Source organism: Crinia signifera, unplaced genomic scaffold (genome assembly GCF_055691185.1).
Source record: "Crinia signifera unplaced genomic scaffold, ASM5569118v1 HAP2_SCAFFOLD_83, whole genome shotgun sequence".
Taxonomy (NCBI): domain Eukaryota; kingdom Metazoa; phylum Chordata; class Amphibia; order Anura; family Myobatrachidae; genus Crinia; species Crinia signifera.
In genome coordinates, this window is record NW_028142741.1 from 526418 (window position 1) to 551611 (window position 25194).

The 25194-nt window shown below is 45.6% G+C and overlaps 1 protein-coding gene across 1 annotated transcript in view; it reads right to left on the reverse strand.

The window, feature by feature from the left end:
- Positions 1 to 16501, reverse strand: part of LOC146056580 (protein Wnt-7a-like) — a 33985-nt gene extending 17484 nt beyond the window's left edge. The window contains exons 1-2 of the mRNA XM_083168412.1: positions 15563 to 16501; positions 15214 to 15353 (exon numbers count right to left, since the gene is read on the reverse strand). Coding sequence (XP_083024538.1) covers positions 15214 to 15332 — 119 coding nt within the window. The 5' untranslated portion in view covers positions 15333 to 15353; positions 15563 to 16501. The remainder of the gene's footprint in view (positions 1 to 15213; positions 15354 to 15562) is intronic.
- Between the last annotated feature and the right edge of the window lie 8693 nt (positions 16502 to 25194).

Consider the following 25194-nt stretch of genomic DNA (forward strand, 5'->3'; position numbering starts at 1 on the left):
TTTTGTCAAAAAGAAGTAACTAGAAAAGTCTATCCTACAATTCACACAATGCCGGGGCAGTTCTGGCAGTCCAGTGGATCAGGAGAAGTTTTTTAGCCATTGTTAGGATAATAGTAAGGAGGGGGATAGCAGCACAGCGAGGGCAGGTGAGGAACCAGTTTTTAACATTAATACAAAGGCACACCAGAGGATCCAGAGGGAAGGCAGAAAAACGAAATTTGTTTATGTATACCATGCATTTACGCCAAATCTCAAGATCTTGGAGCCTGGATCAATTTAGATATAGGCATACCTCCCCACAGGAATCTTAACATGATTTTATTAAGGAGAAAGTCAGAGTTGGGGAGGATACAGGGAAGCAATTGAAGACAATAAAAATTTTTGTGGAAAATGATGCTCTTTAGAACTGAAGCCCTGCCTAGGAGGGATGATGGAGGTTTAGACCAGCAGTCTAATTGGGAAGTAATTTTAGTGAGCAGTAGAGAGAAATTAGCCTTATAAATGTGGTGGGGGTCTCTAGTTATGGATATACCGAGGTATTTAATTTTTTATTGTTGAATTTGAAATTGGGACATGATTGGGTGGGTGAGAACTAGGTTAGAGAAGGATGAGATAGGGAGAAGTTCTGATTTAGTGACACTGATTTTGTACCCAGATATAGGTCCAAAGGATTTGATTATTTCCATGATTGCGGGTATTGACGACAAGGGGTGGGAGACAAGGGAACCTCCAAGTTCTGTAAGTAGAGTTTGGAAACTAGCAGAGACGGATGGGATGAATCTCAGTGTTTGTGACATGGGGAAAGAGACACGTGGAGACACACATATAATCAATTCTGGAAAAGGTGCTGTAAGCTTCTGATAAACTTGTATACTCTCATTGGGTTGGATGAAGGGCCCTCCATGTGTCAATCAGCAGTGTTTCAGTAACAAAGGCAGATAGCGCTTTAAGAGATTCAGGGAGACCAATAACCCACGTTATTACGAAACAAGCGATTCTCCGTGTCATCAAGTTTGTTCCATAGTTGTAAATCATCCTTTATGATGTCACATTGAGCTAAATGCATGTTGTGGCACACTGCTCCTATCCTGTTTTCATTGTCAGAGACCCTGGCAGTGAGCTGCTGTAGTTGTGGTGTGATGTCAGCCACCGCCTCAGACAGTAATGGGGTCATCATGGCGTTTATGGCAGCATTCACTCCAAACAATTTTTTGCTGTCCATTTTTATGTATGAATATTCCATAAACTCACACAGAAGTTTATGAAAATTGCAGCGGTATTCTGAATAGCCATATCTTATGCACACTGGAGTCTACCTCTCGCACTTTGGGGGCAATTCAGCACTGATCGGACAGGGCAGAGTTTGGCGCATGTGCAGACCCTGGGACTGAACGGCTTTGGCAGGTGTTTCATACTCACTGAGCTGTTCGCTCCAGAGGGGGCGGAAAAGGGGGCTGAATCAGGGGAAAAAGCTGGGTGTTCCCCAGGGAACGCGGGCGGGCCGATGCCTGTCAAGGGCACGTGGCTGACCTCGCCTGATGTCAGTGCCCGACCCCTCTTCAGCTAACGGGTGTGGTATATTTCCCCTACAGTCAGACGTCGGAATCCCAACTGCACAGCGTGGTGAGCGCAATGAAGCCCCTTGCGGGCTCGCTGCGCTCGTCACTATTTTATTCTCCCTCTATGGGGGTCGTGGACCCCCACGAGGGAGAAGTCGGGATTCCGACGTCGGAGGAATGACTGTCGGAATCCCGACTGTCGGGGAGCTGTCCGGCACCCCAGCAGACACAGAAGGAAGTTAACACTGACTTTTATTTCCATAGGGGAGAGAAATAATTTGATGGTCTGCAACCATCGATTGATTTGATTGATTGATTTCTCTCCTCTTTCGGCTGCATGCGAAGGGATGGGTTTGCATACATCCCCTCGTATGTTACCAAGGCAGACATTCGGCCGGGTGGCGGGCTGCATTTCAGGACTCGATAAGCCGCGAATGGCTGCTGCTTTGCAAGCCTTGCTGAATCAGGCCCTTTGAGTATATTTTCATATTCACTGAGCAGGAGGCGTCTGCTGATAATAGACAACTCCTGCTGCATTACCATACCAAGGAAGCAGCATTGATAGCAAATCCAACCACATCTCAATGACTTGCATACTTCAGAATTATGGGCCTGATTCAGACCTGACCGCTACTCTGCGATCTTGATAGCCGCCGCCCAGACAGAGTGCAATTCTGCCTCATGTAAGCTGCTAATGGATCGCCGATCACCGGCCAGCTGCAATCCATTCGCAACTCTATCAGCATGAAACGATTTTCCCAGTCTGTGCAGAATGCGTAACTCTGCGACAGATACGGGCTGATCGCGGCCAGCACTGACGTCAGACACCCTCCCTTAAATGCCTGGGCATGCCTGTGTTTTTTTCAGACACTCCCAATAAGCTGCGGGTTACCAACCCCAAACGCCGGCATCCTTACAGTCAAGTGGCGAGGGGTTTGCGATTAAAAAAATTGCTGATTTTTGTCACTGTTTGGCCTTGCCCATGCATATTGCGATCCTGTGCAGTCATTCAATAATCGAAGGGCATGTGAATTCACGCAACAGCGATCCACTCCGAATCGGGCCTTGTGCAATTTTTTTGTAAATGACAAAGTCAGGTCAGCAATGTTTTAATTTAAATTCGTCATTTCAAACACGATTTTTGTTGTTGCTGTTAAAAACTTATTATGACCTATTCCTAAAAATAAATTGTTGTATTTAACAATATGGGTACAATTTAAAACAGTGGTCAAGGGCCAAACGGGGTAAAAATGAAATTCCTGGGGGTAATGGACGGTCGCGCTGCAGAGACACAGCCGGGCATACATATGAATCTTTAGGCATGCCCTACTGTGTCTCAGCAACTTGTCTATCTATTACCCCCCAGGAATTTCATTTCATTCCATATAGAATCTAAATATATATTCTATGTGCATGCCCAGCTGTGTGTGATACAGTACTGTAGTGTACAAGGCCAAAGTGCAGTGCAGTGAGTCAGGCCCTTGTGTATAATACGCTTCCCTGTGTAATGCCCTGGGCCCTGCCTCCAAATCCGCCCGCTTCGTCAGTAGAGTTGACTAGTTTCTGTGCCATCTCGGCATTGCGCAGTCTGTACTGCCGCTGCAGCGCTGTTTCATTGCCTGGTTATGGGCTCCTGTCAGGGTACACCCATCTCTAGTCTAGGGGGAAACATTGTACAGACTCTCACTGTATCATCCTGAAATACCGACACTAATAGTTGCCTGAATGTCACATTATTAATGGCTATACCACGCACAGCCTGGCAGCCATTGATGATGATGATGATTACCATGTATGGCTGTGTGTGCCAAATAACAGGATATATCACCAATTTCTGGGGGTACAGTGTGTATTACAATTATATGATTTCCTTCCTCTTAAATCAAGGGGGTAACATTGGCGTATCTAAATATATTTTTTTGGTAAAAATAATTAACTCTGCACCCACTTCTATGCTCTTCTATTGCTGTGCATATTAGGGACAATATGTTATCATTTCATTCTGAAATGTGATTTTTGTATTTGCTATAAGTTCAGGAACTGACAACTTTTGTTCCAGATAAATAAAAGAGGTAATTTCACCTGCTGGTGAATCTAGCGGACAATGAGGGGTTAAGTTGAGGAACCTCAGTATGTCCTGTGCCAAGCTGGGCAATACTAGGGGAAGGGGGAAGGGGGGGGGGGGGAGTGGTGGCAGATATCAGGCCATGAAATCCTCTATCGATCTATCCACAGCCTGTAACTGAGCTGCCCTAAGTGACACAAGGGACCTTTCTCTGCCAGCTTTCCAGAACAAAACGTCTGTGTGTTCCACCGTCGGATCAAGCGTTCTGTCACTTATCACTAAAGTCACATTTTATTTATTATTATGGAATAAATGTTTCTAAGGGGCTCAGGAAAGCGAGAAACTGATAAAAGGAAGGAATGGAGAGTCCGCTCAGTAATGGGCCAATTCAGACCTGCTCGCTAGACATTGTATATTCCCTGAATAGCGAACAGGTAAACGCCACCCGCTGTCCCGCCCAACGTACAGCCCCTCTGCCGAGCAAATCCCCGCACTAGCATGCGAGCTTATGTGTTTGCTCATGCATCCGCTCGCATGTGGCCGCACGGAGGAAAAACCATTGGATGCTCGCTCACCATTGAACGATTTCTCCAGCCTTCGGTCTGAAAAGTAAATCTATACTTACTTTGTAGATGTCGGCTGATGTACTGTAACGGTGTTACAGTACGTCAGCCAGGCATGGAGACGCCTGCGTTCTCAGGTGTCCACCCAGCATTTCAATTGGCTCGCCCACCATTTTTGTGGGCGCGCCCATAAAATGCTGGGCGGACCACAGTCGCCAACCCCTGCCTGCCCCCTTCCTTTCCACCATTGAACGAATGCCCCGGCGAGTGTGAAACTCTCCAAAGGCGTTTGCACTGGGGTCTTGCACATCAGGAACGACAAGGCAAAACCTTTAACATTCCCGGGTGATGCCTAGGTGGTGGCCTGAAGTTAAAACAAACAAAAAGGCAGTGCCATGGACCTGTTATGGGGGTGTCATGGGCATTTCAATGCATGTGGCTGTGTTCTCAGATACAGTGATGCAGCCACAGAGGCCATGTTTAGCCGGAGCTCCGAGGGGGGGGACACTGTATCTTCCATACGCTGTTGAAAATGTCGATGGCAAGATTGATAATGCACTGATGGCAGGCCCGCTAGCAGAATTATACCATCTACGGGCATTAAAAATGGGTGTGGATACATTCCAGTGCTTGCAAGTACACAAGGGTTAAAATGAGCATTTGCATATTACCGAAGCCACAAATCTGGAGAAAAGTGCAATAGTGCACGCTACTGCGTCCACCTCTGAATCAGGCCGTGGAAGTATACTGGGGGGGGGGGGGGGGGGGGTACAGCAAAAAGAGTTAGTTATTATTTACTGAGACCAAAATGTATTCAATCCTCCAAAAATAGCTGTTTTTAAGAGGACTGCAGAATTCTTAACCTTTTCAGGTCCAATGTCTAGTCAGGCTCAACAGCCCTAGCGCTAGTAGCAGATCCAATGGTGAGCCACTTTAAAATAAGATCATTAACATCATTCAACATTTAATGTAGACCATTTTTGAATAATTGAAACTTTTAAACCAGACTGTTTGAAAAATGGGCTGTAAAGGGTTAAACATTGTGCCAATTAATAAGGGGATATCACAGCAAATGTATCCGAAACCTTCTGCAGCCCCTCTCTTTTCAGCTAAAGAAAACATTCCATATATATTTCTATGGGGATTGCTAAAATGCCCCATTTACCAGGTTCTTTTGGCTCTCAACCCTGTTAGCTAATGCCATCTTTAGATGGTGTTGTCCCATGACCCATGGTAACCTATAGGCAGGGCCGGATTATAATGGAGGCACAAGGGGTCAGTGCCCCTGGGCCCCCCTCTAGCTAGGGGCCCCCAGTGGTTGGCATGTATTTTTCCAAAACAATAAAAAAAAAAATTTTTTTAGCTAAAGGTTTTTGCATGGCAGTGGGGTAGTGCTGCAGCTTCACCTATCTGCCATGTGACAATGATTAATGGTGCTGAGCATTGGGAGCCAAGGCACACTGAGTGCACAAGAGTGCTGTGCATTACTGGGAGTTGACTAAGTCCCATGACACTTTGCACCAGAGGGCAGAGGCTGAGAGGTTTGTGCTGAGCTCTGATTGGTGGAGCTCATTACATGCTTCTCAGGCCCATGGAGAACAGCAGCAGCTTAGTCATGGGAGGGTTTTTAATCAGAGGCAGCACTAGGACTGTGAGGTCTCCTACAGAGTAAGGTGCAGAGGGACAAACACAGGCTTTTCGTGTGAAAATGTATGTGTATGTGTGTGTATATATATATATATATATATATATATCCAAGGGTAAGGACCACACTCTCCTCCATATAATGGCAACTGCCGGGGTGTCAGCTCAGGGGTCCCAGACAAGTCCAGTTCTCCAATACAGCCACAGAGATGAGGACACTCACCGGTCTTTCTTCAAAAAAGATTTTTTATTCCATATCACCACATCCAATAAAGTGCAAAGTGCATGACAGTGGGCCTAGGGCCAACGTGGAGAGTTTAGAAGTGCACTTTAGGAGGAGATAGTGGGGGCCTTGACAAAGGTCTGATTGGCAGACCGAAACGTTGGCCCTAGGCCCACTGTCATGCACTTTGCACTTTATTGGATGTGGTGATATGGAATAAAAAATCTTTTTTGAAGAAAGACCGGTGAGTGTCCTCATCTCTGTGGCTATATATATATATATATATATATATATATATATATATATATATATATATTTATCCCCTGCAGTTACCCATTGACCAAGTTTATTCTGCTTTTACTCTGTGTTTTGACAGTGTAATATTCTCCCATGCAGTTTGCGGCCAGTAATGACAAGTGCAAGGGGGCCCCCTGTCTAAAGTACCCCAGGCCCCCCGAAGGCTTAATCTGGCACTGCCTATAGGCTACATTTATATGCATGCGACAATCAGCTAGGGGGTTGGTACTAATTACCTGGGTATGCCATAGTGCAAATCTGTCACTTTTTATATAAGTTGTACTAAAACAGAAATACCTCCAAATCCAACCCCCCCCCCTACCTTTGGAGTTTGAAGACACATGGGAGAATCTTCTCTCATGCACCAGTTTAAATGGAAATGTTCAATACGTAATGTGGATAGACAGCTTCTAGTTAATGTAATATAGGGGTTTATTCTAGTTCATTCTTTCTGACAAAATCCTTCTTAGATGGACAAAACCATGTGCACTGCAGGGGGGCAGATGTAACATGTGCAGAGAGAATTAGATTTGGGTGAGTTATTTTGTTTCTGTGCAGGGAAAATACTGACTGCATGATTTTACACTTCAATATAGATCTCACTTTGAAGAAAAACCCCACCCAAATCTAATTCTCTCTGCACAAGTTACATCTGCCCCATCCGCAGTGCACATGGTTTTGTCCATCTAAGAAGGATTTTGTCAGAAAGAATGGACTAGAATAACCCCCATAGTCACAAAGCTAATGTTTGGTTTGAGTGCTATCATATGGGGCTGGGTACACAATCCTGATGTTGATAGAGGCATCCTGATGGTCAAACCCTCAAAGGATTCCAGTAAGTATTTTAATGCTACCCCTATTCCCCCTGGTCCGCTCCTACTGAAGCCTAACCCTATCTATCCCCTCCTGCAGGTTAACCCTAACCATCCCCTCCCCCATTATATATAATCACTGTACCTAATCATAATACAATTATATTATACTCTACAGATATATGATGAAACAGCTGCACAACGTGTCCTGACCATTAGAGATGACCATAATACAATTCCATTAAACACTATAGAGTAATAGGATACACTACACCCCAACATGACCTGACCGTTGGCCATGACCATAATACATCTATTGCACCCTATACAGACATAGGGCACTACACCCCCAACATGTCCTGACCACTATACATGACCATAATACATCTATTACACCCTATACAGACATAGGACACTACACCCCAACATGACCTGACCACTATACATGACCATAATACATCTATTGCACCCTATACAGACATAGGGCACTACACCCCCAACATGTCCGGACCACTATACATGACCATAATACATCTATTACACCCTATACAGACATAGGACACTACACCCTAACATGACCTGACCACTGGCCATAATACATCTATTACACCCTATAGAGACATAGGACACTACACCCCAACATGTCCTGACCACCGGCCATAATACATCTATTACACCCTATACAGACATAGGACACTACACCCCAACATGTCCTGACCTCTGGCCATAATACATCTATTACACCCTATACAGACATAGGACACTACACCCCAACATGACCTGACCACTGGCCATAATACATCTATTACACCCTATACAGACATAGGACACTACACTACCAACATGTCCTGACCACTATACATGACCATAATACATATATTGCACCCTATACAGACATAGGGCACTACACCCCCAACATGTCTTGACCACTATACATGACCATAATACATCTATTACACCCAATACAGACATAGGACACTACACCCTAACATGTCTTGACCACTGGCCATAATACATCTATTACACCCTATAGAGACATAGGACACTACACCCCAACATGTCCTGACCACTGGCCATAATACATCTATTACACCCTATACAGACATAGGACACTACACCCCAACATGACCTGACCACTGGCCATAATACATCTATTACACCCTATACAGACATAGGACACTACACCCCAACATGACCTGACCACTGGCCATAATACATCTATTACACCCTATACAGACATAGGACACTACATTACCAACATGTCCTGACCACTATACATGACCATAATACATATATTGCACCCTATACAGACATAGGGCACTACACCCCCAACATGTCTTGACCACTATACATGACCATAATACATCTATTACACCCTATACAGACATAGGACACTACACCCTAACATGTCTTGACCACTGGCCATAATACATCTATTACACCCTATAGAGACATAGGACACTACACCCCAACATGACCTGACCACTGGCCATAATACATCTATTACACCCTATAGAGACATAGGACACTACACCCCAACATATCCTGACTGCTGGCCATAATACATCTATTACACCCTATACAGACATAGGACACTACACCCCAACATGACCTGACCACTGGCCATAATACATCTATTACACCCTATACAGACATAGGACACTGCCCTCCTACATATCCTGACCACTGGCCATAATACATCTATTACACATATAGTCGACGGGAACAAGGTTGACATGGAAAAAAGTCAAAATAGGTCGATATAAACAACAGTAGACACAAGCAATAGGACAACATGGAAAAGTTTGACACATGAAAAGGTCAACATAAGGTATTCATGGGTTTTTGTGTCAATGCCAAAATCTGTCTTAATAAGTTTATCGTGTTCCCTCGCATGGCTTGCTCACCAAATTTCGGGAATGGTGCATCGTTCCGCTACCACTTTGTTCTCCGTGCTTCGGGCATGGTGCATCGTTCCGCTACCACTTTATTCTCCGTGCATGGTGCATCGTTCCGCTATCACTTTATTCTCCGTGCATGGTGCATCGTTCCGCTATCACTTTGCTCACCTTATTTTGGGCATGGTGCATCATTCCGCCACCACTTTGCTCTCCATGCTATGGGCATGGTGCATCATTCCACTACCGCTTTATTCTCCATGCTTCGGGCATGGTGCATCGTTCCACCACCGCTTTTCTCTCCATGCTTCAGGCATGGTGCATCGTTCCGCCACCGCTTTTCTCTCCATGCTTCGGGCATGGTGCATTGCTCCGCTACTGCTTTTCTCTTCATGCTTCGGGCAAGGTGCATTGCTCCGCTACCGATTTTCTCTTCATGCTTCGGGCATGGTGCATCGCTCTGCTACCGCTTTGCTTGCCATGCATCGGGCATGTTGCATCGTTCCTTTACTGATTTTCTCTCCATGCTTCTGGCATGGTGCATCGTTCCGCTACCGCTTGTCTCTCCATGCTTTGGGCATGGTGCTTCATTCCTGGTTTGCTCGACACACTTCACCATTGCCATTTGTAGTCCAAATCGGAAAACATGAAAAAGTCCAAACAAATAAAAAAATTATATTGAAAAACTCATGTCGACCTTTTCATGTGTCATGTCGACATATTTTCCACGTCAACCATTCATGTTCAACCCTATGAACTGTTCACCTAGACACTATCGACCTATCATCCAGATACTACCCGCTGCATGACCTGACCCCTGGGGTGAGATTTATTAGGATGAGATTTTCAGAAAGTGAGAGATTTGGTGAGAAATCTCCAGGTTTTTTAAAGCGGCAATCATTTACACTTCAAAATCAAACTGGTTTAGCAGTGTAAATGATTGCCGCTTTAAAAAACCTGGAGATTTCTCACCAATCTCTCACTTTCTGAAAATCTCATCCTATTAAATCTCACCCCTGGACTTGATCACAATATAAGTCTATTACATGCTATAGATATTCTCCATACATTATAATACATTGACATTGCATTTTTTTTTTTTTTTTTTAATTGAGTCTTTATTTTTCATTTTTTAACAAACACATAAACAATATAAAATAATACGTTACATTACATATATCAGACAAGGCAGTCAATTATACAACATCATTAGGACTACGAGGAGGTAGAATCAGGACACCGATTACTAGGATACTAGGACATTACTTGGGGACAACCCCATAGATCAGGTGAAGAATGACATGGTTTTAGGGGCTTTAACTGGGGACAGGGAAAGGGGCATTGGATATCTTCCCGTTCAAACAGTTCTTTGGGCTTAACTTGGAGGAAGAGTGGAGGAACTAGGTATCTACAATATGAAGCTCTATTGTTAAGAGGAATTCCTACTTATACCTGACTGGAGGGAAAGAGATATATACTAGTGATAGTCCAAATGGCTCTATACTGTTTTTTTTTTTTTTTTTTTTTTGCGTTAACAAAGTGAATATAGTCAGAAAGTGCAGAAGTGCTTTAAGTGCCTGGTGCTAATATACATAGGGCCGACACAGAATCGTGTAACCTTGGTGATCGGCCAGGATAGACATGTGAAGAAGTAGTGATTTAAGCTGTTTATTTTTTTTTTTTTTTTTTTTTTTTTTTTATATTTTGTTCATTTAAAGTGCAATATGTGCGGGGTCCGTAACCCTATTTAGGGACTTGATCACAATATAAGTCTATTACATGCTATAGATATTCTCCATACATTATAATACATTGACATTGCATTTTAAATCATCAGACTTAAGGCCCATACACACTGGGCGACTTTGAGCTGAAAGTCGTTCAAAACAGCAGGTTTGAGCGGCTTTCAGCTCAAAGCCACCCAGTGTGTATGGCCCGGCGATGAGTGGTGAGTGCTGCTGTGCGCTCCCGCAACATCGCCAGGAAAGCCGTTCAACTGCTGGTTATACCAGCAGATAAGCGGCTTTCAGGACGACTTTGGATAGCGCTCCGCTTTATCTCCTTTTACCTTTTCTCAGCTTTATCTCCAGTTTATCTCTTCTCCAAGCTTAATAAATCTGCCCCTTAAGGCTGGTGCTATATGTCATATAGATACACTGAAGGCAGCCTTTCCGGGAGCCAAACCAAAACACATACTGTAAGATTGCAGCCAATCAATTCACTATTGATGTCACCAATGTCATCACTGTGCAACAAGAATGTAATTGGCTCCTAGTGTCATGACTAACAGCATTCCGGTTTTGGTTTTAGTCTACAAAATGTCTTGGTGTATTTTAGAACAGGGTACCGTAAGAAAAAAAATGGAGGGTAGACGTTCACAACGTATCAAAACTACAGGTTATCCTAAAAAGAGTCCTACCGTGCTAAGGAATAAAAATAACAAAAGGGTTGTACAAAAATACAGGAACTGGGCACGTGACAAGTCCACCAACCCGAATTACAGGAGCCTCACAGCCATTCAGGGTCATATCAACAATGGGATGGAAGAGAATACAGCCAGGTCTGACGAGAGGAGGGGGGTTCTCTGTATCCATGGTTTTTGGCAAGGCCTGGTGGGGGCATTGGCATAGCAATAGACCTCAAAGACCCAGAAGTGGCTTGGATATGCTGGGGGCCTGCGGGGTCTATTGCTGCACCGCTGCTGGGACCTGCAGATCTACTTGTCCGTGGTCTTTGAGCTCCCTCTCCCAATAAAAATGTCCCTCACAAAATGGCCGCCGCCTCACAACAGACAGTTATTGAGGACGCTAGAGGAGGCCTTCCTCTAGAATCCTTGATAACTCTCTGTAGTGAGGGGGGCACCTGAACTTTTCTGGCTGGGGGGGTGCCAAGTCTTTTGTCATGCCACTGGGTGGAGGACCTCCTTCTGCTCACTTGCTCCCTGTATCCTGCAGCAGGGAGGGACAGAGAAGAAAATGTTGCTATAGCAGCATTTGTGGGCGTTTTCTGGGAGTGTCATTGAAAAAGCAGACATGTCCAAGCGTTTAAAGGGAAGTCATATGATGCCAGCTCCGGCCTCAATCCAACTGCTTCTATCGCAGCCACTGAGTAAGTCCTGGGCTACGCACAGTCTGCGCACACTGGGGAAATCAGTCAATGGTGAGCGGCTTGTGTACGGATTTGTAACTATTAGCCGATCCAGCCAATTTTTGCATTCCATGCTAAGCAATTGTCAGGCTTGCACGGGGCGGGATTTCACTCTGGGTGTTGTATACCTGATTGTGGGGCTCCAAAAATTAGCAGCCGTGCAGTCAGGTCTGAATTATGGACCTTATTCTGGTCTGTCCGGATCCAGCTTTCATTCACACGGGGACCGACGTTTTGTGTATGCGCATACGCAGCCACATTTCTGCACATGTGCATATGCCGGGTGCACGCACCCGAGGCGCGGCCGGGGGGGGGGGGGGGGGGGCGGTGGTGGATAGTTGCGCCCAGTGTTTCATGAGTGCTCCAATGTACCGTATTTATCGGCGTATAACACGCACTTTTTTCCCCCTGAAAATAGAGGGAAAAGATGGGTGCGTGTTATACGCCGATATGCGTGCTATACGGCGGTAATTTCACCCGGCGGGTACCTGTAATGCCTGTAATGCCGGGTGTTGCTGTTATGCGCGTTGCTGTCATCCACGGGACGCCTACTAATCGCGCGTTCTCTGCTGCTGCTGCTGCTGCTCAGCGTCGGGTCCTCGCAGCAGCAGCACGCTTAAAACTCCTCCCTGTCATCCACGGGGCGCCTACTAATCGCGTGTTCTCTGCTGCTGCTGCTGCTGCTCACCGTCGGGTCCTCGCAGCAGCAGCACACTTAAAACTCCTCCCTGCACAGTGACTCCTTCCTCCCTGGCTACAGCAGCGTCATCAGCCTTCCCAAGCGCTGGCTGTAGCCTGGAGGAGGAGAAGGATTTCTGTGCTAACTGTGCTGCCCTGCTTCTGTTATTCAAGGTGGATTTTTTTTTTTCTTTTACAGATAATCAATTATGTTAATAAACACTGTAATAAAGTTTTTATTTAGAAATCCCCTCTTAAAATGAAGGTGCGTGTTATACGCCGGTGCGTGTTATACGCCGATAAATACGGTAAATGCTGGGTGTTCCCATGATAATCTGGCCGTGACGTCAGTGCCGGGGGCAGGCAGCTGACATCACCGCCCACTTCCTCCCGAGGGTGCACGCAAATCTGTGACCTGAGAATCACTTAGATATGCGTGCACATTCCATGGAATGCTGTGGGTGTTCACCCACAGGCTGCGAATGCATGTTTATGTTAAACAGCCATTCACAAGCCCTGCGTGCAAACACACACTGCGAGGGAGGGCGTGCGTACCACCATTTGCACAGCGGGTTCTGGTTGACTCACAAGAGTGCGAATTTGCATCCAAGTCAATACAACCAGAAAAAAAACTTAAATTAAGAGAACATTCTGCTTTAAATGCACAATTTCTCTGGTACGACTCCCTCACGCTCTTTGTAAAGAATACGAACAGGCAAAAAAAAAAAAATGACGGAAGTTATTTAAATGAATCAAATGTAGATTTTTGTTTTGTTGTTTGCTTTTTTTAATAAATCAAAAAAACAAAACCTGTCACCTATGTCATTGTAACACACGGAGTGCTGGAGGAGGCAGATTCTGTGACACATGATTGAGATTACATTTGTACAGCCACAGTGCAGGAAGATCACCCTAGGGCGCTCTGTAGACGATGTCCACCCAGCAGGCTACAAAACCTGCAGAGGAGGGGAGTGATAGACGGGGAGGGTGGGGGGACCAGTTGTGCCAGGAGGAGAGGACTACAGCTGCCAGACTATTGCATTCTTTGAGAACAATCTGCTCTGTACCACACACAAGCGCGCGCACACACACACACACACACACACACACACACACACACACACACACACATAGCCAGGAGGAATGAAAAATACAAGTGTGTGTAGGTTTCTGGCAGAAAAATGGGCTGTTTCGTTGTTGCTGTAGAGACAGGTGTGTTTGTTTGGCTGCTCACCGGGGGGGAGGTGCCAGGTGTTATTTTGTCACAATAACACCCCTCACGGCGACGCTGCCCATTGTGGGTAAGCATAGACATTGACACACCCTACCAGTGCCTCCTGGAGGTATAAACACCACAGGCTGCAATATGCCTATATCTGTGCCCGCTCTGTCTGACGGTATACTCTGGCAAATGCCCCAAACATTCTGGGTATTTCTTACATTTAAAAAAAAAAGTAAAATCGTTTTGCAACCAAATAGTTTTCTGAGTAGCCACAGGAACCAGCTTATCAGGCAGTTAACACTTTGCTGTTTGGCACTAACTGATATCTATAGTCGCTCATCACTTTAACGCTTTAAGTGCCAACATCTCTGTGAGAGTTGTTCATAAATATCCGCTAAAAAAAATGCCAGCGTCGCTCACATTTGTTATATAAATTCAAATAAAAAAATGTTGTGTAAAAAAAAAAAAAAAAATCAGATTTCCTATTTACGGTCATTATTAAGGTGCCCACAGACACATCAATTATCGAATGCGTTTTGTACTTTTTAAGCACAAATTGCATCTTATGTACAATTATTGGATGGTGTTTATAGGCTTGTGCGATGCGATAAGCCCGATATTGTATGTCTAAAAAAGTACGTGCTGCACATACTTTTTAGACTACATCTGAAATTTAACATTACAAACATGGGTTCATCACATGCATCCAAGTGCACATCTCATAGCAAGCTGGAAGAAAAATTGTATAGAACCATTGTACAGTCAAAAACGCATAGCACAGTACAATTGTAGCATCTGTGGGCACCTTTACAGGTCATTGCCAATTTTCACACCTATTTTGACACATTCACTTGGCACTCAAAGGGTTAAGGATATACCGTAATGCAGAGTGGTTTGTATTCAGGCGCTGAGTTTTAGATGCCCAAATCTATACCCTCTGTGAAGGAAATGAACTCAGATTTAAATTATTTGAATTGAATTTGAATTGAAATTGAATTTATTTGAATTGAATTTATAACAATCTTTCCTGAATTCCCAATGTATTCAAATCTACCCTGAGGTAACCCCTGTATCACACAGCCGCTTTTCAATGATATTTGCTTACCCTTCTCCGCAAAGCATCAACCCAATGCATAGCACAGTGTGACACAGGTCCAGAACACTCAGCTTCAGCCTCATGCTGTTTCCCCACTGGTCAGCCTGTGTGAGACTTTCCCTCAGCATCCGTCACCGAAATCATTCTACCTGCAGGGGGAGAAAAAATTGCATGTGCCAGGTATGAACGAGGAGACTGGGATAAACACAGAGAGGCATAGAGCGTATCTGGACACAAAGCACCAGACAATGCAGCTGGTGTATGATATGAGGTTCCTCCCCTGATGCCTTCCATTGCCATCAGCAGCAGAACTGGCAGCAGCAGTATACGTCTTTAACATCACAAAAAGTGTTGGTACCTTCTCTTTTGCGTCAGTGGGTATACATCTGTTCTTTAGTGCCAGTGACTGACTGGAGAAAGATGGAACTCCAGGTTACCTGTGCACAGGTAGTGTCTGCCTTCATAATTTGCAGATGTGAAGAACGTTTCTGAAGTTTGGGCTCTGGATAAATGTTACCTTAAATATTTGGAGGTGTGTGATAGATACAGGGTGGGGGTGTGTGTGAAAGAGACAGAGAAGGTGGGTTAAACAACAATCCAGTTACTGCTGCCAAAAAAAACATATTCTCTATTCATTCCTCCATATCCCCCCCCTGAGAGAGCAAGGGAGAGCTGGGGGAATAATTCACTGGGTGGGACATGCTGTCAAAGGAGCTAGGAATGATAAGTTAGAAATATTGCGCTAACAGGGAGTTTCTCTGCAGACCTAGACCCAGAGAGCATAAAAAAAAAAAAGGTGAATAGCAACACAGCCTGCGGGGCTGACAGCAGATAGGGAGTGAGAATGGAAAGTGTTATCATAAATTTTGCTGACATCCCCAGCAAAATATCACATTCATATTTCTGCATCCATACAGCACTTATGTGGAAGTGATCGGTGTATGCATGCCTATTGGGATATGTCCTGACCGACCAATCACAGAGCTGAACACCTGCAGCAGGACTGAATGTGCAGCCTCAGCCGTAGCATAAATATGCAAATGAAACACTACCCTGCACTAATAGTCAACTACCAGAACTAAATGGGAAAAACTGTAATGAAACGACATAAAGACATTTCTGCAGCCCTAGGCATAATCCAGACCTACTGTAAATGTTAAATACAGCTCTACAGCACCTGTCTGTATATATATTTAAGAAAGTTATGGATTAAGGGACGATTCATACCCATACGCAGGGCTGCAAATTCGATGGTGAGTGATTGCAAATAGATTTCTCCCTATTTGTACAGCTGCGATGCCATTCGCAGCCGTGAAACAGGAGTAGGATGTCACTCAGGCTGGGAGGGGGCTAGCTGATCGCTGGGCTGCAAACTTTTGCAGCCCAGCGATCAGCTAGCCCCCTCCCAGCCTGAGTGAAATCCTGCTCCTGTTTCACGGCTGGTCTAAATTAGGGATGGAAGCCCACCATCAAATAATGGCTGGGCATCTGCCGTCGAATCTTTTGATGCGATGGTCACTGACCTTCACATCAAAAGTGTTTGATAGAAAAAAAAAATATTCATATGATTGACATCCTCAGCCTGACCATGCATGCTTAGAAGCACTGAAGCTTGGCTAGCTGGTGGGCGGGACCATCGGAACTACCATCAAATGTTTATCAATTAATGGTGACAAACATCGGAATTCAGCCATCGAATTGTAAAAAAACAGTACAATCAAAACAAAAACATTGATGGTAGTGAAACATCACAATGCAATGTCCATCCCTAGTCTAAATCGGGCCCTAAGTTGGTACATACTCTTGAACACCGTTTAGCTATTTTCTATCTGGCGCGTAAATGGTTGTCCCAATTAGGCCACCAGCTGAACTCACAGGAAATTGAAGCCACTTAACATGGAGATATGTGTTGAAGACAGAAGCAGTGGTCATCCAATCAGAGTTTGTCTAGAGTCTAGACAGAAGGCCTATGACTGGCTCTAAGGATCCGTACGCCAGTGGTGGCTGCAGCTACTGTCTACTCTGAATACACCTCATTATGGAGATCTTAACGGAAGTGGGCTCCACTAGCACTAAGCGCTATAGCAGGTTCCTCAAACTATTTTGCTCTGGGACCCCATCAGACAATAAAATGAATTACAGGACCCCAGTGAATTACTTCAGAAGGTCATCACGTCACATGTGTAGTCAGCAGACCGCACATACATGGCAGCATTGTGGAGGCACAAAATGATGGGAGGAGTCTAATATTATAGCCAATTCAACAGATTTTTCAGACTCCTTGAATCACTGACAGACTAGAAAAGTCATCAGCCTGATGGTCAGCAACATGAAGTCACGACCCCATGCTGAGACGGTCAGGACCCACTTTGCGTCCAGGACCCACAATTTGAGAAACGCTGGGCTATAGTAATGGGAGACAGGTCCTAACCAAAGCCAAAAGTGGAAATCCACATTAAGTAGGATTTGTTTTAGTCACAAACGCTGGTTAGCTTGCAAACGTATGACTAGGCTGTAAATCCGTAATTTTGTGGTAACTTAAAGATGTACAGTACCAGGCAGTATAACAATGAAGCCATCAGGAAAACCAACTTTTGTGACAGCAGTGGTTCACAAGTGAGGCATTCCAATGCCACAATCATGGAGGCTTGAGGCCTTGCAGCAGTGCAGCAACCGGCCTAGAGCAGACAGTTCCCAGAATGCCTTTGGTGGTATTTAGCAGAAGATGCACAATCATTTTGAAGAGAATAGGTTTCATGATGCCCCAGTATAGCTGCAGTAAACAGGAGCTTTAGGTTTCCTCAAAATGAAGTAACTTTCTTTCCAGAATGGAAATGACCACTTAGCAGATGCTGGGCACTGGGGAGACTTCTCCAGAGAAGGTGGAGTATGGAGTCCATATTTCCCAAACCCAGTTATTGGATGTAGCAAGTGACACAGACTTGTCTGCTTCAGTATATTGAGTTGGTTTCTGGGCCTACATATCTTTATACTTACATTAGGATTGTCCCAATTGCTCAAAAATGGATTCAACATAGTTCTGAGCTTACACCCATTTTTCTCCAACTTGCACCATTATGAATGTACTAAAGGTCCTTTTAGCTGTGCCCCGGTTTTTATACATATGTGTCCTCCTTATACATATAGCCTGAAAACCCCACGCAGCAGGAGGTGCCTGGTGGGAGTGAGCTAACAACTTCCATTGGATATCTTTGCCCCAAACCAAAGCATAACTTACAGGAAATGGCATTTATTGACATAAAAATACCATGCTCTAAAAACACCTATATACACCTATGTACAGAGCAGGCAGACAGAACAATTCAGCATGCTGCATGCATGGGAACTGAGAAGGGAGCAGGGTGCCATTGCTAAGTACCCTGGCCTGTGTCTATCCAGAGGACCGGGCCCAGATTGGCTGCTCCTCAGGGTTGCCTACCTTGCCGAACCCCCGAAATATTAGCAGGGCCTGGAATATTTTAACTTTAATTATTTAATTTTGGATTCATACAGGAGCAGCTGATAACACTAGGCAACAACCAAAAAGGATCCTACGCAAAAACAACCCATTCTTACTGATTTCAATGCGCTGAACACGAAAATGATGTTTCAAACTGTTTATTCATTCAAGTTTTGAAGATCGTTAGCGATGAACTAAATCATAGATCAATGCTGTGGTCACGCATTGCAGACATTTTCCCATTGTTAAAATGGGTGTGGGTTGTTAGGTCTACAACAACTAGGTCGACAAGCATTGGGTCTACACCACTAGGTCGACAGGCAGCAAGGTCGACATGGGTCTAGGTTGACATGGGTCAAGGTGGACAGGTGCCTAGGTCGACATGGGTCTAGGTCGACCAGACATTAGGTCAACACACACATAAGGTCGACATGAGCAAGGTTGTCAGCCAAAAGGTCGATATGGGGTTTTTCACCCAATGCTCAAAAAACAGTGAAAAAACCCATGTTGACATTTTGACTGTCGACCTAGTGGTGTCGACCCAATGCTTGTCGACTGTCGATTTTGATAGTGCACAAGAACTTGCCTCCTACTTTAAGGACAAAATTGATAACATCCGACATGAAATGGTATGCTCTTCCACAACATCTAACCCTCTTTCTTTCCCACCTGAACCCTCTGGCACTTCTCTTCATTTGAGCCCACAAATGAAAAGGAAGTATCCGCACTCTTCTTATCCTCTTACTCTACTACCTCTCCTCTCGGTCCTATACCTGCGCAAGTCATTAAAAATGTATCTCCCGTGATTATTCCAACCTTAACTAAAATTTGCAATCTCTCTCTTACTACTGGTACTTTTCCTTCTCTGCTCAAACATGCAGTGATAACTCCTATTCTAAAAAAACAGAATTCTGACCCTAACTCTCTCTCTAACTATCGTCCTATATCTCAGCTCCCATGCCTCTCCAAGCTACTGGAGAGACTTGTCTACTCTCGCCTTACAAACTTTCTTAACTCTAACACCCTATTAGACCCACTTCAGTCAGGCTTTCGCTCTCAACACTCCACTGAGACAGCACTGACTAAAGTGGTGAATGATCTGGTAACGGTTAAGTCTAAAGGCCATTGCTCACTACTTATTCTTCTTGATCTTTCTGCTGCATTTGACACCATCGATCACTCTCTTCTCTTACAAACACTACACTCCCTAGGTCTTAATGATACAGCCCTTTCCTTGTTCACATCTTACCTATCTGATCGCTCTTTCAGTGTTCGCTTCTCTAACTCTACTTCCTCTTCATTACCTCTGTCAGTCGGAGTTCCGCAAGGTTCAGTCTTAGGTCCTCTGCTTTTCTCAATCTATACCTCCTCTCTTGGCAAACTAATCAGCTCTTTCGGATTTCAGTATCACTTGTATGCTGATGATACTCAAATCTATCTATCAACCCCAGAGTTGTCACCAGTGGTTTTGGGTCGAGTCTCTGATTGTCTCTCTGCCATCTCATCTTGGATGTCTTGTCGCCAACTCAAACTCAATATTTCCAAAACGGAATTACTTATATTCCCGCCAACTAAGAACAGTTACCATCCTGACATCTCCATCGCTGTTGACAACTCGATAATCCACCCTACCCCACAAGCTTGTTGCTTAGGGGTCATCCTCGACTCTGAACTGTCCTTTCTTCCCCACCTTTAATCTGTCTCGAAATCATGTTACATGCATCTAAAAAACATATCCAAAATATGACCCTATCTCACGCAAGACACTACCAAATCTCTTATCCATGCACACATTATATCCTGCATTAATTATTGCAATAGTCTCCTAACTGGTCTTCCCAAGAACAGACTCTCACCACTGCAATCCATTCTTAATGCTGCTGCTAGGCTGATCTTCCTTGCAAGACGCTCATCGTCTGCTGATCCACTCTGCCAGTCCCTCCATTGGTTGCCTGTATATTACCGTATTCAATATAAAACACTTCTACTTGCACATAAAGCTATTAACCATACTGCACCAGCATATATCTCTGCACTTATCACAAAGTATCTCCCATCTCGACCACTACGCTCTACACAAGATCTGCGTCTCTCTTCTGCACGGATCACTAGCTCCCATTCACTATTACAGAACTTTCATCGGGCTGCTCCCATCCTATGGAATGCCCTTCCACGCACATTAAGACTCTCCACCAGTCTCCAAACTTTCAAGCGTTCCCTGAAAACTCACCTCTTCAGGCAAGCCTATCATATTTAAGTTCTACATGCATAACCCTCCGAGGCACTTATGTATTATATAGCTTCCCTTCTGGACTTGTAACTGCTATGCTATTACTGGTGCCTGTCCTTGTGTTTCCCCCCTATATCCCTATAGATTGTAAGCTTGCAGCAGGGCCCTCCTACCTCCAAGTCTGTCTGTTGTTGCCCAGTTAGTCTTATCACTGTCTACTATTGTAAATCGCAATGGAATATGCTGCGCTATATAAGAAACTGTAAATAAATAAATAAATAGTATCTTAACAGGTGATGAGAATACTTCTTGGAACTTCTTGGTGTGTGTGTATAAAAGGTCAGTGAGTTTCTGGTCTCCTTAAAGACCCTTGCATCTTTCATCAAGTGCTGCACTGACGTGCCTGGATTCTGAGTCATGGGGAAAGCAAAAGAATTGTCAAAGGATCTGCGGGAAAAGATAATTGAACTGTATAAAACAGGAAAGGGGTATAAAAAGATATCCAAGCAATTGAGAATGCCAATCAACAGTGTTCAAACTCTAATTAAGAAGTGGAAAGTTAGGGATTCTGTGGAAATCAAATCACATTCAACTTCAGGTAGACCAACAAAAATTCCCACCACAACTGCCAGGAAAATAGTTCGGAATGCAAAGAAAAATCCACAAATAACTTCAGCTGAAATACAGGACTCTCTGAAAAAAAAAGTGGTGTGGTTGTTTCAAGATGCACAATAAGGAGGCATTGGAAGAAAAATGAGCTGCATGGTCGAGTCGCCAGAAGAAAGCCATTACTACGCAAATGCCACAAAGTATCCATCGTACAATACTCCAAACAGCACAGCGACAAGACTCAAAACTTCTGCAACAAGGCCTATGATGAAAGGTACACCATTCCCAGGGGCGGATTGGCCCACCGGGAAACCGGGCCGTTTCCCGGTGGGCCGGCACATTTTAGAGTCATAGCGGCCGCCCACCCTCCCTGGCTGGGCCGCGGCCACCAAACCGCCATCTCCACGGTTACCGGCCGCGGCCGCAGCAAAATGCCCTGAATAAACATGGCCGCGGCTGTGGCCGAAGTTAAAATGGCCGCGGGAGGGCTGGTGCGCATGTGCGGCCGCACACAGCACCTCCCGCGGTGCTTACAGCCCGACTGACACACTTCCGGGTTTTGCGGCGCCACCCTTCTCCCCGCCAGCGGAGCTCTGAATCTGAAGCCGCGCAAAAAATGAAATGTATGTGAGCGGCTGCTATGAGAGAGAAGTGCGGATTCTTCAGTAATGTCCACAGCTGTGTCTGCTTTCATTGCTGCTTTGAGTAGGGCACTCAAAGCGGCAATGAAAGCAGACACAGCTGTGGGCATTACTGAAGAATCCGCACTTCAGGGAGATGGTTGCTGCTGGGAATCAGAAGCAGCGCTGCAGCGGTCGTGTGCCGGGCTCGGGGGATCAGCAGCCAGAGGAGCCGGCTGGGTGACAAGCAGAACAGGCAGGGATCGAATGTGTTGTTCCTCACTTGATTTGTATGCCTGGGGCTCCACTCTACACTCTCCCTGCACAGGCTGCTGCTGCTGCGTGCTGCTGAACTTCCTGTGACAGAAGAATGAAGCTCCAGTTCTATAAAGGTGGTGGCTGTGGCTGAGGGCATGATTCATCGGGGTATACTGACAGGTAATGCACTACCACTGTACAGTGTATTTGTCACTGTGTGTGCATGTTAGTTTGCCCTCCCCTGCCCATTTCAATGACAGCAGCTGTAATGGAGTGCTTTCAGCCAGGACCCTGACACTGCAAAATGGCACCTAGCTGCTCTGAGATTACCATCCCTGGCCCCACTGCCCCAATGTACACCATAATTCTCTCTCCTGCTCATCCACCCACCCACTATTCCTCCTCTCTCCTACTCTCCCACTATTCATCCTCTCTCCTGCTCTTCCACCCACCCTGCTCCATCCACCCACTCTTCCTCCTCTCTCCTGCTCCATCCACCCACTATTCCTTCTCTCTCTCCTCTTGTTTCTCCCACTAATCCTCCTCTCTACTGCTCTCCCACCTTTGCGATAACATTCTCCCCCCAATTACAGTGCACCCCCTGTCATTTTTTCATCTGGATCATGCATTAGAGTACAGTAGCCAAAGAAGGAGGGGGCAGTTTAGACTGGAGGAGAAAAGGGGAGGCCATCCTTTAAGGCAGTGGTTCCCAACCCTGGTCCTCAAGTACCCCCAACTGTGCACATTTTCCAGGTCTCCACACAGAATCACAGGTGACATAATTAGCTCCACCTGTGATCTTTTAAAACGTGTCTGAATAATGAGTGCACCTGCTGGGTGACCTGGAAATGTGCACTGTTGGGGGTACTTGAGGACCAGGGTTGGGAACCACTGCTTTAAGGGACAGTTTCTGCAGGGCAGGCATGCCATCTGCATTTCCTCTGCCACAGTGCAGCCCACCTTCCCATTTAATCTGCTGGATCCCTTCCCCCATCCCAGAGCTGTCATATGCTTTGATACAGGCAGAATGGGGCTCTGGGCATGGCCAGCGGTGAGATGATGTGTCTAACCAACTGCGTCTCCATGCTTAGTGACTTATATTTCAGCTAACAGTATAGGTGCAGTAGGCAGAAGCTGGGCTCCCGGGGGGGTGTAAGAGCAGGGTCAGGGCACAGCATACTGCAGACTTTGGTCACTGAGCTGGAGGGAGTGAAGACGGTGAAAAAATCGATTTCTTGCACAAGCTGTAATGTCACTGTAGTGTAGCATTTACAGTGTAGTGATATAGTGCTGCATATTGAGGGAATGTACTGTAGTGTAGAGGAGTGGGAGCAATGTACTGTAGTGTAGAGGAGTGGGGGCAATGTACTGTAATGTAGTGATTTCTTTCAGTGTAGAGATTTACTGTAGGACCTGATTCTGGTTGGCTTAGACTTGCGGAGTCAGGTCCTAGACCTGGGCGGGCGGCTAACGTCCTGTGGTGGGAGGCAGGTTGGTGGGGGCCTAAAACATATGTTTGCACCTGGGCCTACTAGACATTAGTTCCGCCACTGAGTGCTGTGTAGGGAGATCGGTGCTGCTGCTGTGATCTGTGCGGTGCTGGTAGGTGAGGGTTGCTGTGCAGGAAGAAGGGTTAGGGGTGCTGACATGCTGGGATAGGTGTTGGGACTGTGTTGTGCTGGAACAGGGGTGGTGAGTGTGGCGAGATGGCATACAGGGATGGGTGCTCTGCTGTGATCTGTGCTGTGCTTGAAGAGGGGTTTTAAATGAGGGGTGCTGTGCTGGGTGAGGGGTGATGGATGCTACATAGTAAGGAGAGAGTCTGGGGTCCTGTGTTGTGAGGGTAGACTATGCCGTATAGAATGCCTTCTGTGGTAGGGCTGTAAGGGACTTTACCCTAACACCCCCCCGTCATTTAGGTACTTATTTTTTTTAAATCTAGTTTAAGCTGCAGCTGACACCAGAGACGGGAACTGCGGTCTGAACCTTGCGGGAACCAGAAGCAGACAGCTAGAGACGGGAACCTGACCCACAAAGCTGCTTGAAGCTGACACCAGAAGCAAGAGTCAGGAGCTGAGGTATGAACCTTGCACTAGCCGGAAGCTGTTATCTAGAAGCACGAGCCTGGAGATCGGATCGGACACTCGCAGCTGCCGGGAGCTGGCAACTAGAAGCAGGAGCCGTGCAGCAGCCTGGAGCTGACAGCCGGAGGTAAGTCGGGGGGTCGAGCGCAGTTTAGGATGTGGCAGTATGGCCCTCTACCTCACAAGCTGCTTCACACCACACTTGCACCAATGTTACATAACTCCCTCTTTCTCTCTCTCCGACTCTCCCTTTCTATCTCTATCCACCCCTCCGTCACTCTTTTCCTTTCTCTCCTTTCCTTTACACCTGATTTCTCCCTCCTCTCTATTTCTCTCTCCTCTCCTTCTCTCCCTTCTCTCTCTTCCTCTCTCTCCTTCTCCTCCTCCCCCCCTTCTCTCTCTCTCCATCCTTAGCCTCTCTATCTCCCTCCCTCTCATCCTCTCTTACTTTGTCTCTCCCTCTCCATTATTATTATTATAATTTTATTTATAAGGCGCCACAAGTGTTTCGCAGCGCCGTACAAAGGAATAATACAGGGAGACAAAGCTTGGCATAACATTGAATAAATAACAAGAATACAGTACAAATAAAGAGCGCCACAGATCAATACACATTACAGCTTGGATATAAGTAGTGAGGACTCAATCAACATACAACTAGAGGCTTGATGCCAATGATGGAGATGGGTATGCGGACGAAGATGGTCACTGAGTGTTGGAGTATAGGAG